Source organism: Anolis sagrei, chromosome 13 (genome assembly GCF_037176765.1).
Source record: "Anolis sagrei isolate rAnoSag1 chromosome 13, rAnoSag1.mat, whole genome shotgun sequence".
NCBI lineage: Eukaryota > Metazoa > Chordata > Lepidosauria > Squamata > Dactyloidae > Anolis > Anolis sagrei.
In genome coordinates this window covers 9,568,494-9,587,840 of record NC_090033.1, presented here as the reverse complement: position 1 = coordinate 9,587,840, position 19,347 = coordinate 9,568,494, and the positions used below count along the sequence as shown (strand labels likewise).

Sequence of the window (19,347 nt, the reverse complement as noted above, 5' to 3'; positions counted from 1 at the left end):
TATTATTATTATTATTATTATTATTATTATTATTATTAAATTACTAGCCATCCCCTGCCATGCATTGCTGTGGCCCACATGGGGGTTCTGTGTGGGAGGTTTGGTCCAATTCTATCGTTGGTGGGGTTCAGAATGCTCTTTGATTGTAGGCGGACTATAAATCCCAGCAACTACAACTCCCAAATGTCAAGATTCTATTTTCCCCAAACTCCAGCAGTGTTCACATTTGGGCATATTGAGTATTCGTGTAGAGTTTGGTCTAGATCCATCATTGTTTGAGTCCACAGTGCTCTCTGGATGTAGGTGAACTACAACTCCCAAACTCAAGGTCAATGTCCACCAAACCCTTCCAAGTTTGTGCCAAGTTTGGTTCAATTCCATCGCTGATAAGAGTTCAGAATGCTCTTTGATTGTAGGTGAACTATAAATTCCAGCAGCTACAACTCCCAAATGACAAAATCATAATTTTTTGAGTGCTGGTCACTCCTTGCGTTGTGAGATGTTTTGTTGCCAAATTTGGTGTGATTTTGTTCATTGGTTCTTTTGTTTTTAAGGTACTCATGACGCACAGAGCATTTTTATATATATAGATTACAGTATGTGAGACTGACAGCTGCAAAGAATTGGAAAGATAAAAGGGAAATTATTTTAAAAGGGAGACAGATATCCTTGTCTCTCCAATAGCCAAGCAGACTAATTTAGAGACCTGTGAGTCTCTTCTTAAACACAAGCAAATGCAAAACGGCAACGACTTGCATGCCTTACCTGTGTGGGGCTGGGGACCGCGTCGGTTTGGTTGCCGAGGCCCAGCTGTCCCATCTTGTTTTCTCCGAAGGCAAACACAGATCCATTCTCTGGAATCGAAAGATGGCAGGAAAAATAAACCTCCTGGACTAGAGAGAGTTGTTTTGATAGTTCCCACAAGACTGGAGAAAGCGATACCAGTTCTCATGAGAACCTGCCAGAAGTGTTGGCTAACAGAAAGGTGGGAGGTGAATGTTTGTCTAGGTCAAGGCGCTTGGAACTGCGGAGACAGAGCATGAAACATAGACTCGCTTTTCCCAGAGGCTTAGAGATAAGGAGAGAAGCAGGTGTGCGAGAAATGATGTTATGGGAGGGAGTGAGGCCTTTCAAAGTGGTTTCTTTGGAAAATGATACATGCAGAATGCAAAAAAAAAATCTGAACATTGAATTCCCCATGCAACCAGAATTTTATTTATTGGGTATGTTCAATTCAGAGATATTTAGTAGGGCTGGGCGGTTTCGTTTCGTTAATTTGTAATTCGCTAAAAATTCGTTATTTTTTTTGTTAACAAAGCGATAATGAACCATTCTGGAGCAACTTAAAAACGAAATGAATTTTTCAATTCGTTTCGTAAATGCTTCGTATTTCGTTATGTATTCGTTTCGTTATTGGTTTGAGGTCGTTTCGTTATTATTTCCGCATGTCTGGGGCAAGTTTTATAGTTGTTTTTTGTTTAATTAGTGAAAAAAAATTATAACATCACACCAACAGTCAACAACAGAGGGAGAGGGAAGCTTCAGAAGTTTTTTTTAGCGTATTGCGCAATCGCGGCCGCTATTAACGAATCGATTCGTTATTGTTTCGTAATTTTTTTTGCCATTCACGAAATTTCGTAAATATCGAACTTTTTTTAAGGAAAATTTCGGAATTCTTTTAAATATCGAAACGCAAAAAACCCCAAAAAACGAATCGATTTTAGAAACAAATTTTTCCGTTGTTACCCAGGCCTAATATTTAGTAGGCTTGGGTAACCACGGAAAAATTTGGTTCTAAACTCGTTTTGTTTTTAGGGGGCCCTTGCGTTTCGTTTTTTTTTAATAATTCCGAAATTTTCCTTTTAAAAATTTCAAAATATAAGAAATTTCGTAAACTTATGAATCGATTCGTTAATGGCGGACGAGATTGCGCAATATGCTAAAAAAAACCTCCAAATGGGACAGGGGGAACTTCTGAAGCTTCCCTCTCCCTCTGTTGTTGACTGTTGGTGTGATAAAACAAACAACACCAGACATGCAAAAATAATTACGAAATAATTACGAAATAATTACAAAATAAATTGAAAAAATTGTTTCCATTTTTTTAAATTGTTAAAACTGTTTATTTTGATTATGGTACATAACAAAAAAGCAACCCATGGCAAATCAGATATAATCAGGTACCAAAATTTTTGACGTGTACATGCCTCTCTACCTTATTCAATCAAACAGTTAATTTTGACATTAAGTACAAATTATTATCATTTACATATCTTAATACACATAAACTTGCTATTTCTAGCTGTTTTCCAGTGCTTTCAGTCAGAGCTTAGTATTAAATTTTTTCATAACATTCAGGAAATCAGCACATGGCATTTTACACACAAACCCCAGACCTTACACTCAACCCAAAACCCCTATCCTAAACAAACTAAACACCCGTGCACCCTTCACCATGACTTCCCGCACCGAAACACTATGAAGCCTTTAAGCCTATTTATCTATCCTTATTCATGGTAGACCTAAATTCCTAATGGAGCTCCTCTATATTACTGACTCTCTATTCAGATATGCCATGGCCAACTTCCATTTTTCTAGAAAGTCCTCATTACTCTTATTCCTCCTGTTATAAGTTAGAAAAAATTGTTTCGAATCTAATTTACTCCTTGCACTATTCCTGCATGGCTCAATATTGGATCGTAACCTAATTTAAATACGAATTAATAACGAATTACAAAATTAACGAACGAAACCGCCCAAGCCTAATATTTAGAGAGACTAATTTTGAAAAACTATTTCTTTTCTTTGTGACAGCAGCTAGAATCGTTTTTACGAAATTTTGGAAACAGGACATGATTGGTTAGAGAAAATAGTGGACATTGAGGACATGGACAAACTGTCATTTTGGCTAAGGCAAAATAATGGGTAAGGCATGAAAATGACAGATTGGAAAGTTCTAGAAGAATATACGAAGAAGGATTATTGAAATTGATAAGACCAATGAAATGCTGGAGGATTTTTTTTTTTTTTTGATATTAGAAATTTTCTTTTTCCTCTCATAACGCTTTGTTCATTGAGAGGAATAGGGAAAGATAATAAAAATTATGAAAAGACAAAAAAAGAACGGAAGTCGAACTTTGTTTTAATTTTTCCTTTTTTTCCTTTTTCTTCTTTTTCCCTATTTGTCTGTGTGATGTGTTTGGTAGTAGTGAATTGGTGATTGTGTTTTAATTTTACTTTTTTTCCATTTCCCCCCTATTTGTTTGTGTGATGTGTTGGGTAGTAGTGAATTGGTGATTGTGTTTTAATTTTTCAATTTTTTTCTTTTTTTCCTATTTGTCTGTGTGACGTGTTGGGTAGTAGTGAATTGGTGATTGATTTTTGGGTGTATCTTATACTTCATTCTTCACTTTATTTCTGTTATATTATTTTATATTCTTTCGTGTAATCATCAATAAAAATTATTTTTTTTTAAAAAGTAGCTTCTTTGTGAGAGCGACGTTGCATTCAGGTGAACAGCTCTCGGTTTTTGGTCCTATGTTCTTGGAATTCATGCATTCAAGTTTCTAAAGTCGTTGTTGCTTCTAGTTCATGTGTGGCATAGGTTTCCTGTTTTGGATTCATGTTATCTTGTTTATTTTGTGGACTGACTGTGTTTGAAAGGATTTCGGAGTCTCAACTACCTTGGAAATAACCTGTCGAACTTTGATTCTCTTTTTTTGCATTTGTTTATGTTTTATATATTCTTTAAATAAACTTTTACTTACTGGATTAACTAGACAGAGTGTGGTTTGTGGTGAAAAGGTGTTTCAGGTCTCAAGTGTAACAAAATGCAAGCCACTCATAGCTCTACCTGTCAGGGTCAGTGTGTGGTTTCGCCCGCAAGCGGCCAAAACGATGGTTTCGCTACTCAGGACGTCGACGGGTTTTGGGGCATCTACTCGCTTGGTGTCTCCGTGGCCAAGCTGGCCTTTGTCATTGCGCCCTAGGAAGCCACAGAAATATATATTATTGTATTTTTTTATTTATTAGAATATACAATTAACCATAAAAAAGAGAAACAACATCTAAATCAGGAAAGTACATAACATGTAAACATAAAATAATTGAGCATATTCACATTTTGCATAACAAGTAAAGGTTTATATTTTACTAGCTGTCCCCTGCCAGGCGTTGCTGTGGCCCAGTCTGGTGATCTGGAAAATGAAGTAATGAGAAAGTGTTGGTTTCTAATCTATGTAATTCCTTTCTGCTTGTGAGTAAACAGTATTTCTTGTTGTTTCTTTGTCAGTGTTGATGTGGAGAGTGTCTGGTTTGCCTTCTCTGGAATATGCAACATATCATAGTCCTTCTTTAAGGGTCTCTTTCAAACCTATGATACTATATCTCTCTCTGTGTGAGAGAGAATCATATCTATCTATATTTATGACTGGATGGTTCTCTGTCAGGAGGGCTCTGATGTTTTCTTGCCCCGGTGAAGAGAGTTGGAGTGGATGGCCTTAAGTATTTTCTGTTGGTCATGGGGGTTCTGTGTGGGAAGTTTGCCCCATTTCTGTCGTTTGTGGGTTTCAGAATGCTCTTTAATTGTAGTGAACTATAAATCTCAGTAACTACAAACCCCAAATGTCAAGGTCTATTTCCTCCAAACTCCATCTGTGTTCATATTTGGGCATATGGAATATTTGTGTCAAGTTTGGTCCAGATCCATCATTGTTTGAGTCCACAGCGCTCTCTGGATGTAGGTGAACTAAATCTCCAAAACTCAAGGTCAATGCCCACCAAACCCTTCCAGTGTGTTCTGTTGGTCATGGAAGTCCTGTATGCCATGTTTGGTTGAATTCCATCATTGGTGGAGTTCAGAATGCTCTTTGATTGTAGGTGAACTATAAATCCCAGCAACTACAACTCCCAAATGTCAAGGTCTATTTCCCTTAAACTCCACCAGTGTTTGCATTTGGGCATATTGAGTATTCGTGCCAAGTTTAGTCCAGATCCATCATTGTTTGAGTCCACAGTGCTCTCTGGATGTGGGTGAACTACAATTCCCAAACTCAAGGTCAATGTCCACCAAACCTTTCCAGTTTTTTCTGTTGGTCATGGGAGCCCTGTGTGCTAAGTTTGGCCCGATTCCATCATTGGTGGAGTTCAGAATGCTCTTTGATTGTAGGTAAACTATCAATCCCAGCAGCGACAATTCCCAAATGACAAAATCAATTTTTTTTTAGTGGAGGACATAAATTGGACTGTTAGGTGTCTTGTGTCCAAATTTGGTGTCAATTCCCCCAGTGGTTTTTGAGTTCTGATGGTAGCACAAACTAACATTACATTTTTATTTATATAGATATTGTTGTGTTGTTTATTATATTGGTTTTCTATTTTGTGTTATGCTTTTGTGTTATATTGCGTGTATTGTACTGATGGGCGTGGCCTCATGTAAGCCGCACCGAGTCCCCCTGTGGGAGATGGAATGGGGTATAAATAAAGTTTATTATTACTATTTTTATTATTTTTGTCGTGTCAGGAGTGACTTGAGAAACTGCAAGTCGCTTCTGTTGTGAGAGTTGGCCGTCTGCAAGGACGTTGCCCAGGGGACGCCCGGATGTTTTGATGTTTTATCATCCTTGTGGGAGGCTTCTCTCATGTCCCCGCGTGAGCTGGAGCTGACAGAGAGAGCTCATCTGCGCTCTCCCTGGATTCAAACCTGCGACCTGTCGGTCTTCAGTCCTGCCGGCACAGGGATTTAACCTACTGTGCCACCGGGGGCTCTAATTTATTATTATTATTATTATTATTATTATTATTATTATTAGTCTAGTCGTGTCCGACTCTGGGGGTTGGTGCTCATCTCCATTTCTAAGCTGAAGAGCTTTTTGAGAGTTATAAATCGCATTTATTGCAATATTAAATTTGGAGCCCATATCTAATTCTTGTATCAACATCTTTAAAAAGTCCCAATTCAAATTATCAGACACTTTTTCAGCATCTATTGCTAATGCAGCCAATTCTTTCTGGCGTTATCCTTAAATGCCTCCAAGTTCACGTGGCCTTCCTGCAGAAGCTGTACCTACAGATCTACTCAAATTCGCATGTTTTTGAACTGCTAGGTCGGCAGAAGCTGGACCTAACAACGGGAGCTCCCCCTGCTCCCCGGATACGAACCGCCAACTTTTTGGTCAGCAAGCCACTAGGCTTTTATATTTGCATAATAGCGTATCTAATATAACAATGTTAACCTTTAAACTCATTCGGATGAAAGAACAAAACGGTCCATTCGGAAAGACCCCCGTTTTCGGAGGATACGAACGAAACAAACCGAAACGGAGAGCGATTCCACCCAACGAATATAGTTCCAGACGACTCACCCCAGCTCCAGAGCTTGCCTTCGGTGGTGATGAGGAGGCTGTGAGCAGAACAAGGGCCCGACACCACCGTCCGGACCTTGATCCCGGAAAGGCAGCCGTACCGGTGGGGGCCCCACAGGTTCTGGCCCAGGTTGCGGTAGGCGGCTGCGGGGAGAAGGAGAAAAGATCCCGTTTATTTATTTATTATTTATTTTATTTACCTGACTTATATACCGCTGTTCTCAGCCCGAAGGCGACTCACAGCGGTTCACAACAAATACGAACAGCAAAAATTCAGTGCTACGGTATAGAAACAGTAACAACCTAACACATTACACAATTAATAAACTGTTACTACAATACCCATTCACTGTCGTCTCGTCATCAAAAACATGTTCCAGATTCGTCATCCATTGTTCCATTCCAGTGTTCATTAACCAATCATTGCACTAATTATTGGAACACCTGCTCAAACAGGTCTTCACTTTTTTGCGGAATACCATTAGAGATGGTGCTAGTCTAATGTCCGTAGGAAGGGCGTTCCACAGCCAAGGAGCCACCACCGAGAAGGCCCTATCTCTCGTCCCCGCCAGCCGAGCTTGAGAAGCAGGCGGGATCGAGAGCAGGGTCTCCCTGGAAGATCTCAAAGTCCTGGTGGGTTCATAGGCAGAGATGCGGTCGGATAGGTAGCTTGGGCCCAAACCGTTTAGGGCTTTAAAGGCCAACGCCAGCACTTTGAATTCAGCCCGGTAGCAGATCGGTAGCCAGTGGAGTTGGCGCAACAGGGGGGTTGTATGCTCCCTGCGCTCCGCTCCTGTTAAAATCATGGCTGCCGAGCGTTGGACTAGTTGGAGCTTCCGAGCTGTCTTCAAAGGCAACCCCACGTAGAGAGCGTTGCAGTAGTCTAAACGGGATGTAACCAGAGCGTGGACTACCGTGGCCAAGTCAGACTTCCCAAGGTACAGGCGCAGCTGGCGCACAAGCTTTAGCTGTGCAAATGCTCCCCTGGTCACCGCCGAAACTTGGGGTTCCAAGCTCAGCGATGAGTCCAGGATCACACCTAAGCTGCGAACCTGCATCTTCAGGGGGAGTGCGGCCCCATCCAACATAGGCTGTAACCCTATGCCCTGTTCGGCCTTGCGACTGACCAGGAGGACCTCTGTCTTGTCTGGATTCAATTTCAATTTGTTCGCCCTCATCCAGACCGTCACAGCGGCCAGGCACCAGTTCAGGACCTGGACAGCCTCCTTAGCAGAGGGTGGAAAGGAGTGACAGAGTTGGACATCATCCGCGTACAGATGACACCCCGAAACTCCGGATGATCTCCCCCAGCGGCTTCATGTAGATGTTAAACAACATGGGAGACAATATTGAGCCCTGAGGAACCCCACAAGATGTATGCAAGGGAAGGTCCTTCTCGTTGGTTTGAGACGATTGGCGGCGTACCCACCTTGCTGCTTAGGCACTTCTTTGCGTCCGATCAAGTCCCAGTTGGTCGCGCCGAATATCAACAGCTGCCCCTTGAATTTGGAGCCTTCCAGCTTCTACAATGCAACGCAAAGCAATATATATAGATGTTATCGAAAGCTTTTGTGGCCGGAATCGCTGGGGTGTTGTGTGGAACAGGAGAAAATGCTGCTAGAACACATTGGCCACAGAGCCTGGGAACCACACAACAGAAGGTAGAACACACAAAAGGCACACAAAACACACGGGAGGAAAGAATGAAGGAAGTGTAGGGGCAAAGGAAGGATGTAACACATGGCATGCACAACACAAAGAAGGAAGGAAGGAAGGAAGGAAGGAAGGAAGGAAGGAAGGGAGGGAGAGGAAAAGGAGGTAAAATGTGTCACACACAACACAAGGAAGGAAGGAAGGAAGGAAGGAGAGGAGGAGGAAAGACATGGTACACAAAACACACAGGAAGGAAGGAAGGAAGGAGAAGAGGAGGAAAGACATGGTACACAAAACACACAAAAGGAAGGAAGGAAGGAAGGAAGGAAGGAAGCAAGGAAGGAAGGAAGGAGAGGAAAAGGAGGTAACATGTGTCACACACAACACAAGGAACGGAGGGAGGGAGGAAGGGAGGAAGGAGAGGGGGAGGAGGTAACACATGGCACACATGACACATGGAAGGAAGGAAGGAAGGAAGGAAGGAAGGAAGGAAGGAAGGAAGGAAGGAAAACATGGCACTCAAAACACACAGAAGGGAGGAAGGAAGGTGGTAACACATGGCACACACAACACACAGAAAGAAAGAAGGAAGGAAGGAACATATAGGAACACACAGAAGGAAAGATGGACGGAAGGAATGAAGGGTTGGGGCGAAGGAAGGAGGTAACACATGGCACACAACACAGAGAAGGAAGGAAGGAGAGGAAAAGGAGGTAACATGTGTCACACACAACACAAGGAAGGAAGGAAGGAAGGAAGGAAGGAAAGAAGGAAGGAAAGAAGGAAGGAAAGAAGGAGAGGGAGAGGAGGTAACAGGTGGATGGAAGGAAGGAAGGAAGGAACACATGGCACGCACAACACACAGAAGGAAGGAAGGAAGGCAGGAAGGAAGGCAGGAAGGAAGGCAGGAAGGAAGGAAGGAAGGAAGGAAGGGAAAAGGAGGTAACATGTGTCACACACAATACAAGGAAGGAAGGAAGGAAGGAAGGAAGGAAGGAAAGAAGGAAGGAAAGAAGGAAGGAAAGAAGGAAGGAAAGAAGGAAGGAAGGAAAGAAGGAGAGGGAGAGGAGGTAACAGGTGGATGGAAGTAAGGAAGGAACACATGGCATGCACAACACACAGAAGGAAGGAAGGCAGGAAGGAAGGCAGGAAGGAAGGAAGGAAGGGAAAAGGAGGTAACATGTGTCACACACAATACAAGGAAGGAAGGAAGGAAGGAAGGAAGGAAGGAAGGAAGGAAGGAAGGAAGGAAAGAAGGAAGGAAAGAAAGAAAGAAGGAAAGAAGAAGAGGGAGAGGAGGTAACAAGTGGATGGAAGGAAGGAAGGAACACATGGCACGCACAACACACAGAAGGAAGGAAGGCAGGAAGGCAGGAAGGAAGGAAGGGAAAAAGAGGTAACATGTGTAACACACAACACAAGGAAGGAAGGAATGAGAGGAGAGGGGGAGGAGGTAACACATGGCAAACTCAACATGAGGAAGGAAGGAGAGGAGGAGGAGACAACGCATGGCACACATGACACACAGAAGGAAGGAAGGAACACATAGCACGCAAAACACACAGAAGGAAGGGAGGAGAGGAGGAGGAAAGACATGGTACACAAAACACACAAAAGGAAGGAAGGAAGGAAGGAAGGAAGGAAGGAAAGGAGGAGGAGGGAACACGTAACACCAAATATACATGGAAGGAAGGAAGGCAGGGGGTAACACATGACATACACAACACACAGAAGGAAGGAAGGAGAGAAAGAGGAGGTAACACATGGCACACACAACACATGGAAAGAAAGAAGGAAGGAATGAAGGGAGGGAGAAGAGGAGGTAACACATGGCACACACCACACATGGATGGATGGAAACCTAGTTTGCGGCAGCCACAAAAGCAATGTTTCTGGAGTTGAACGACAACTTTCAAAGTAAGAACAGCACAATTACACAGGAAACAACATTTTCAAACCGGGGACAGAACATTTTTCAAACATTGTTACACAGTGTTAGGACGTTCATTGATCTCGACTGAGGTGCGTTAGGGACACAAATACGGGCTCCTAACGTCTCCGCCTGCCCAAACCTTTCCCCCTTCCCCGCCTCCTCCCGTACAATGCGCTCCTTGCTGTGCTCGGGCTCGTTGACCACCACGGCCGCCGGGTGGTGGGGCTGCTGCTGGTTCTGGTGGGAGTCCGCTCCGGCCCCTCGCCCCGCGGCCCCTCCCCGGCCGGCCTTCTTGGCCCCTCCGGCCGTCACGGGGGTCGCGGCCAGGCCGTCCCGTTCGTCTCCACTGCTGCTCCCTTCTCCGCCGTTGTTGCTGCTACTGCTGCTGCCTCCGCCGCCGAGATCTCGGGCGGCCTTCTTCCTGGCCGGGGGAGCCCCGCCTCGAGCCGAAGCGGGGCGCCGGCGGGCGGCCCCTGTCCCGTTCCCCGAACTGGCCCTGTCCCAAGCCGTGGAGGCCGCCTCCACCGACGTCGTCTTCCGCCGGGGCATCCTTCACGACCCTCGCGAGGGGAAGTTGCGGCGAACTGTGAGGGAAATAAGGTTGAACACTGTGAAAGCCACGCACCGCATCGCGATCAGATCCTTCACAGTAGACGTAAATCAAGGGAACGCTTCAGGAGAACCACCACTCCTCGTAACGTCCCCCCAGCAAAAGCAAGAGCCTCCCTCGAGGAAACCCCAACTGGATGGCCCCCCAGCAGAGAGGGTCTTCCTCCCCCAAAATGGGCAACGTGGAAGTCCCCCGAGCAGACTCAGAAGCGGAGCGGTCACGTCAAAAGACAACCCAGCAAAAGGCACAACGAAAAAGAATCCTACACCTTGTGTGACTGTGGAGCAGAACAGACAACTCCGCCTCTGTGTGCTTGTCCACTACGCCCTGCCTCACGTACAGAGGAAGAATTGTTGGAGGCTACAGACAATGCCGTCGCTGTTGCCCGTGAAACTGTGAAAGCCACGCACCGCATCGCGATCAGCCCCTTCCCAGTAGACGTAAATCTAGGGAACGCTTCAGGAGAACCACCACTCCTCGTAACGTCCCCCCAGCAAAAGCAAGAGTCTCCCTCCAGGAAACCCCAACTGGATGGCCCCCCACCGGAGAGGGTCTTCGTCCCTCAAGAATGGTCAACGTGGAAGTCCCCCGAGCAGACTCAGAAGCAGAGCGGTCACGTCAAAAGACAACCCGGCAAAAGGCACAACCAAAAAGAATCCCCCACCTTGTGTGACTGTGGAGCAGAACAGACAACTCCGCCTCTGTGTGCTTGTCCACTACGCCCTGCCTCACGTACAGAGGAAGAATTGTTGGAGGCTACAGACAATGCTGTTGCTGTTGCCCGTGAAACTGTGAAAGCCACGCACCACATCGCGATCAGCCCCTTCCCAGTAGAACTAAATCAAGGGAACGCTTCAGGAGAACCACCACTCCTCGTAACGTCCCCCCAGCAAAAGCAAGAGCCTCCCTACAGGAAACCCCAACTGGATGGCCCCCCACCGGAGAGGGTCTTCGCCCCCCAAGAATGGGCAATGTGGAAGTCCCCTGAGCAGACTCAGAAGCGGAGCGGTCACGTCAAAAGACAACCCGGCAAAAGGCACAACCAAAAAGAATCCCACACCTTGTGTGACTGTGGAGCAGAACAGACAACTCCGCCTCTGTGTGCTTGTCCACTACGCCCTGCCTCACGTACAGAGGAAGAATTGTTGGAGGCTACAGACAATGCCGTTGCTGTTGCCCGTGAAACTGTGAAAGCCACGCACCGCATCGCGATCAGCTCCTTCCCAGTAGACGTAAATCAAGGGAACGCTTCAGGAGAACCACCACTCCTCGTAACGTCCCCCCAGCAAAAGCAAGAGCCTCCCTACAGGAAACCCCAACTGGATGGCCCCCCACCAGAGAAGGTCTTCGTCCCTCAAGAATGGGCAATGTGGAAGTCCCCTGAGCAGACTCAGAAGCGGAGCGGTCACGTCAAAAGACAACCCGGCAAAAGGCACAACCAAAAAGAATCCCACACCTTGTGTGACTGTGGAGCAGAACAGACAACTCCGCCTCTGTGTGCTTGTCCACTACGCCCTGCCTCACGTACAGAGGAAGAATTGTTGGAGGCTACAGACAATGCCGTTGCTGTTGCCCGTTTCTGCTCAAAAGGTATTGCGCTCCTTCTATGTTGGATAAGAAGACTCAAATAGTAATAATAATAGTAATAAGAGACTGAAACATCTCCCGCAATATGCATATTAATACACGTCGCCCTGGAGGGTAAAGACTCGAGAATTAAAATATATATTAAATTATAAACGCTGAGGAGGGAACCAGACGCACCTTCGTCCTGTATAAAATCCTCCCAAAATTTGAGAGAAATAAATCTTCCAAGATGAAATAGAGAATTTGGTGGCCTCAAATTATCCCATATTATTATTACTATATTATTATTATTATTATTATTATTATTATTATTATTATTATTATTATAAAAATTCAGATTAAAAAGGGGAGACATGGTGTGAGATGATGATGATTATATTTGCTATTATCATATTGATTATATTGGGAGACATGGGATGAGAAAGTATTATTATTATATTAAAGATATTATTATTGATATTATTATTTCTCCCTCAAAAGAGATCATTATTGTTGTTATTATTCTCCAAAACGAAATTATTATTGGTATTATTTTTATTCTTCCCACAAAATATATTATTATTGCTATTATTATTATTTCTCCCTCAAAAAGAAATTATTATTGCTATTATTTTTATTCTTCCCACAAAGAGATTATTATTATTGCTATTATTATTATTTCTCCCTCAAAAAGAAATTATTATTGCTATTATTATTGTTATTATTACTTCTCAAAGATTATTATTGCTATTTTTATTTCTCCCTCAAAAAGAAATTATTATTATTGCTATTATTATTTTATATTGTCCTCAAAAAATATTATTATTTCTCCCTCAAAAAGAGATTACTGCTATTATTATTCTTGTTATTAATAATATAAATATATTATATAAATATAAATGTAATTACAAAATAATTATATAATATAAATAAGTATAAATATGATTACAAAAATAATTATGTTATAAGTATAAACATAATTATAAAAATATTTAAAAATAAAATAATATAAATATAGGAGTATAAATAATATGGGAATAAAACAGAATTACAATAATAATAATAATAATACAGTATAAATATATTTATAAAATTATTTAGAAATTAAAACATCCCCAAAATTAGTTCTGTGCGGAGATTACTGCTATTATTATTATTATTGCTATTTATAATATAAATATAGGTATAAATGTAATTACAAAAATAATTGTAAGTATAAATATAATTATAAAAATATTTTAAAATAAAATAATATAAATATAAGAATATAAATAACATGAGAATAAAATATTATTACAAAAATAATTATATAATATAAATAAGTATAAATATGATTATAAAAATAATTATAAGTATAAATACAATAATAAAAATATTTAAAATAAAATAATGTAAATATGAGTATAAATAATATGAGAATAAAATATATTCACAAAAATAATTATATAATATAAATAAGTATAAATATGATTATAAAATATTAAAAAATAAAATAATATAAATATAAGAGTATAAATAATATGAGAATAAAATATAATTACAAAAATAATTATATCATATAAATAAGTATAAATATGATTATAAAAATAATTACATTATAAGTATAAATTTAATAATAAAAATATTTAAATTCGAAAATAAAATAATATAAATATAAGTATAAATAATATGAGAATAAAATATAATTACAAAAATAATTATATAATATAAATAAGTATAAATAAGATTATAAAAATAATTATAAGTATAAATATAATGATAAAATATTAAAAAATAAAATAATATAAATATAAGAGTATAAATAATATGAGAATAAAATATAATTACAAAATAATTATATAATAATAATAATAAATATATTTATAAAATTATTTAAAAATTATAACACCCCCATAATTAGTTCTGTGCAAACTGGAGACTTTATGCAATATACAGAACTGAGCAATATATATATATATATATATATATATATATGAAAAAAACACATTTTCCCCCATTGAGTTCCCTTTTCTCCAAACTTTTCCCAATGCAAACCACAGTAGAAAAGATAATTTGGAAGACTTAACCCATTTTCTGCAACTTTGGTCCTGAAAACAGGGAAACCCATCCATCAGATGGAAGCCTTTCTTTGCTGCCTTCCCAATGCAAGAGAAAGCAAACAAAGAAAAGCAAAAACAGAAGGGTGCAAAGACTTGGTTTGCAATCATTCAAAGCCATCATAAAGAGCATTGCAAGGGGAAAACAAAGGATCAAAATGCAAAAGTATTAAGTAAGGATAGAGTATCAAGTATTATACGTTATATAAAAATAAGCAAATTGCAAGTGAAAATAAAATAGATTATTTTTGCAAAAAAATAGCAAAACATTCCAAACCTGGCCTAGCACCTCTGCTTTTGCAAACAGAGGTTATTATAAATAATAATAATAATAATAATAATAATAATAATAATAATAGACTTGCAAGGAAAAAAGATAATATAATTTGGTGCAAATAATATATATTATGTTTGCAAAATATATATATATCCCAAAAACCTGGCCTAGGCTTCAATGCAAACCTCTGCTTTTGGAAACAGAGGTTAATAATAATAATAATAATAATAATAATAATAATAGAATTGCAAGGAGAAAAGATAATATAATTTGGTGCACATAATATATATTATGTTTGCAAAAAATAAATAAATCCCTAGGCTTCAATGCAAACCTTTGCTTTTGGAAACAGAAGTTATTCATAAATAATAAAAAATAATGCAATAATAATATAATAGAATTGCGAGAAAAATAATGCAATTTGGTGAAAATATAATCCTTGCAAAAAAAGCAAAACACCCCAAAACCTGCCCTAGGTGTCAATGTTAAACCTTTGCTTTTGGAAACAGAGGTTATTAATAAGCAATAATAATAATATACAATAATAAATAATAGTAATAGACTTGCAAGGAGAAAAGATAATATAATTTGGTGCAAATAATATATATTATGTTTGCAATATATATATATATATATATCCCAAAAACCTGGCCTAAGCTTCAATACAAAACCTTTGCTTTTGGAAACAGGTTATTAATGCACAATAATAATAATAATAATAATAGTAATAGAATTTCAAGGAAAAAAGATAATATAATTTGGTGCAAATAATATATATTATCTTTGCAAAAAGCAAAACATCCCAAACCTGGCCTAGTGTTCAATGCTAAACTTTTGCTTTTGGAAACAGAGGTTATTAATAAGTAATAATAATAATAATATACAATAATATATAATAATAGTAATAGAAATGGAAGGAAAAAAGATAATATAATTGGGTGCAAATAATATATATTAACTTTGGAAAAATCAAAACACCCCAAACCTGGCCTAGGCTTCAATGCAAAATCTTTGCTTTTGGAAACAGAGGTTATTAATGCACAATAATAATAATAATAGAATCGGAAGGAAGAAGGATAATACAATTGGGTGCAAATAATATATATTACCTTTGCAAAAATCAAAACAGCCCAAACCTGGCTTAGGCTTCAATGCAAAACCTTTGCTTTTTGAATTGGAGGTTATTAATGCACAATAATAATAATAATAATAGAAATTCAAGGAAAAAAGATAATTGAATGCAAGTAATATATATTACCTTGGCAAAAATCAAAACACCCCAAACCTGGCCTAGGCTTCAATGCCAAATCTTTGCTTTTGGAAACAGAGGTTATTATAAATGATAATAATAATAAACATAATAATAGTAACAGAATTGCAAGGAAAATATAATATAATTTGGTGCGAATAGAATATATTATCTTTGCAAAAAGCAAAACATCCCAAAAACCTGGCCTAGGCTTCAATGCAAAACCTTTGCTTTTTGAATTGGAGGTTATTAATGCACAATAATAATAGAATTGCAAGGAAAAAAAGATAATATAATTGGGTGCAAGTAATATATATTAACTTTGCAAAAAGCAAAACATCCAAATTTGGCCTAGGCTTCAATGCAAACCTTACTGCATGGATTAATACTGAACACAAACTAAAAATTGGAAAAAATGAACTAATATATGTGTTTGTTTATATTGCAATCAAGAGGAATTAAACTTTGCAATAAAGAAAGGCATTCAATTCTTAGACCTCCCACTTTCTTTTTCTTTGGGTCTTGTTTGCAAAGAAAGAAAGAGTTTCCCCCTTCCAAACATAATCCATTTCCTTGCCCTTAATCCCTAACACCTGCTTTTCCTTCTTTCTCTCTTTTCCTATCCTTTCTTTTCTAAAAAAAAAAGAAATGGACACCAATGTAGAAAGTGTTTGGATATATATATATATATACATACACACACATATGGAGAAAGAGAGAGTTTTCCTTGCAAAAATTAATATAGATAGATAGTTTGGATGTTTCTTTGCAAACTTTGGATGTTTACTTGCAATGGAAGATCTTTGCAAAAACTATATATATACACACACACACACACACACACACACATATACACATACATACATACATACACACAAACGTTGGATGTTTACTTGCCATGAAAGATCTTTGCAAAAATTATATATATATACACACACACATATATATATATACACACACATACATACATATACACACACACACACACAAACTTTGGATGTTTGCAATGGAAGATCTTTGCAAAAATTACATACACACATATTTATATACATATATATATACACAAACTTTGGATGTTTACTTGCAATTGAAGACCTTTGCAAAATTATATATATATACACACACACACACACATATATATATATACACACACACAAACTTTGGAAGTTTGCAATGGAAGATCTTTGCAAAAATTATATATATATATATATACACACACACACACATACACACACACACACACATACATATACACACACACACATATATATACACACACATATATACACACACACACACACACACACACAAACTTTGGATGTTTGCAATGGAAGATCTTTGCAAAAATTACATACACACACATTTATATACATATATATACACACACATACACACAAACTTTGGATGTTTACTTGCAATTGAAGACCTTTGCAAAAATTATATATATATAAGCATTTGGGTATTTCTTTACAAACTTTGGATGTTTACTTGCAAAAATTATATATACACACACAAACATATATACAACTTTGGGTGTTTACTTGCAATGCAAGATCTTTGCTATATGAGAAGCGTCTGGATGTTTCTTTGCAAACTTTGGAGGTTTACTTGCAATGCAAGGTCTTCTTTGCAAATATATATATATATATATATATAGAGAGAGAGAGAGAGAGAGTTTTCCTTGCAAAAATTAATATAGATAGTTTGGGTGTTTCTTTGCAAACTTTGGAGGTTTACTTGCAATGCAAGACCTTCTTTGCAAATATATATATATAGAGAGAGAGAGAGAGACTAGATATTTATTTGCAAACTCTTTGGATGCTTCTTTGCAATGCAAGATCTTTGCAAAAAATTGCATTGGCCTTGTTGTCTCCCTTTGGAGGCTTTTTTGCAATGCAAGAACTTCTTTGCAAATATATATACATACACACACACACATATATATATAGAGAGAGACTAGATATTTATTTGCAAACTCTTTGGATGCTTCTTTGCAATGCAAGATCTTTGCAAAAAAATTGTTTGCATTGGCCTTGTTGTCTCCCTTTGGAGGCTTCTTTGCAATGCAAGAACTTCTTTGCAAATATATATATATACATACACACACACACACATATATATAGAGAGAGAGACTAGATATTTATTTGCAAACTCTTTGGATGCTTCTTTGCAATGCAAGATCTTTGCAAAAAAATTGTTTGCATTGGCCTTGTTGTTGTCTCCCTTTGGAGGCTTCTTTGCAATGCAAGAACTTTGCAAATATAGAGAGAGAGAGAGAGAGAGAGAGAGAGAGAGAGAGACAGACACTAGATATTTATTTGCAAACTCTTTGGATGCTTCTTTGCAATGCAAGATCTTTGCAAAAAATAAAATGCACTTTGTTTGCATTGTTGTCTCCCTTTGGCTGCTTCTTTGTGCTTGTCTTTTTGTTGCCTCACTTTTGAGTTGTTTTTTTTTTGCAATGCCAGACCTTTGCAAATATATATATATATTTACATCTAGAGAGAGCTTTTCTTGCTATCTCAATCTACAGAAAGAGTTTCAAGACTTACCTCTTCCAAAGGTCTTCTTCTTTGTGTTTGCAATTGCTGCAGCTCCTTCTTTGTATCTTCTTTGCCTCACTTTGCAATCCAAGGAATCTTCCTCTTTTGCAAAAATTAGTAAAATTTCCCCCTAATAAGATTGGGTCCACATCTTATTATTATTATTTTTTCCAAAATATTATTTTGTATTTTTTTCCCCTCCTTCTTTGATTTCTTTTCCAGCTTTCCCTTCTTCTTCTTCTTTCCCTCCTCCTCCTTTCTTTTTTTGTCTGCCTCTTTCTCTTCTTCTTTTTTTTAGGTTTGGAACAATGGGACCTCTGTCTGTCTCGGATTAAACCACGTGGATCCGCTTTGGAGAGGAAAAAAAAAGAAAGAGCAACCCCCTTTTTGGGGGAAAAAAAAATATAAACCACCTTCCAAAATAGAACAGAATGCAAACACTTTTGCAAAGCAACTCTTCTTTCCCCACCCAATGTAAATTGCAATTGCAATTGCAAATTAGAGTTTTTGCAAAGCCAAACAAATGCAAAATATTTTGCAATGTTTATTATTTGATATTTTTATGTATTTATTCCAAAAAAACCCAATTTTTTTCATGTTTTGCACCACTTCCTGTGCAAGGAGGAGGAGGAGGAGGAAGGGGGAAAGGCCCTCCCACTTGCAATCTAAATATATGCCACTCTCTTGCAGGACAAAACAGAAACACATGGGGAGAGAGCAAGAGCAAAGGAAGAGGAAGGAGAGAAGGAGGAAGAAAGGAGCCCACAAGGAAAGGAGGCTTCCTCCAAGAACAGCACCCTCTCCAGGCTTGGAAGACCCAAAATGGCCAAAGCAGGAGTCCCAGGGCAAGCCCTGCAAGCCCAAGGCAAAGGGATTATTGCAGAACAACAACAATAACAATATGCAGCATGCAGTTTATTTACTTATTTATGTATTGACTTTGCTTATATACCGCTGTATCTCAAGCCCGAAGGTGACTCACAGCGGTTCACAAACAGTAAAAACAGTAGAAACAGCAGTGGTTCCATACAACATATAACAATTGACTTAACACATTA

At 38.8% G+C, this 19,347-nt stretch overlaps 1 protein-coding gene across 1 annotated transcript in view; it reads right to left on the bottom strand.

The window, feature by feature from the left end:
• The window catches only part of RCC2 (regulator of chromosome condensation 2), a 28,738-nt gene extending 9,758 nt beyond the window's left edge, over window positions 1-18,980 (bottom strand). The window contains exons 1-6 of the mRNA XM_060758777.2: window positions 18,299-18,980; window positions 10,117-10,532; window positions 7,792-7,885; window positions 6,363-6,506; window positions 3,854-3,985; window positions 766-854 (exon numbers count right to left, since the gene is read on the bottom strand). Of these exons, the coding sequence (XP_060614760.2) occupies window positions 766-854; window positions 3,854-3,985; window positions 6,363-6,506; window positions 7,792-7,885; window positions 10,117-10,497 (840 nt within the window). The 5' untranslated portion in view covers window positions 10,498-10,532; window positions 18,299-18,980. The remainder of the gene's footprint in view (window positions 1-765; window positions 855-3,853; window positions 3,986-6,362; window positions 6,507-7,791; window positions 7,886-10,116; window positions 10,533-18,298) is intronic.
• Window positions 18,981-19,347: the final 367 nt, after the last annotated feature.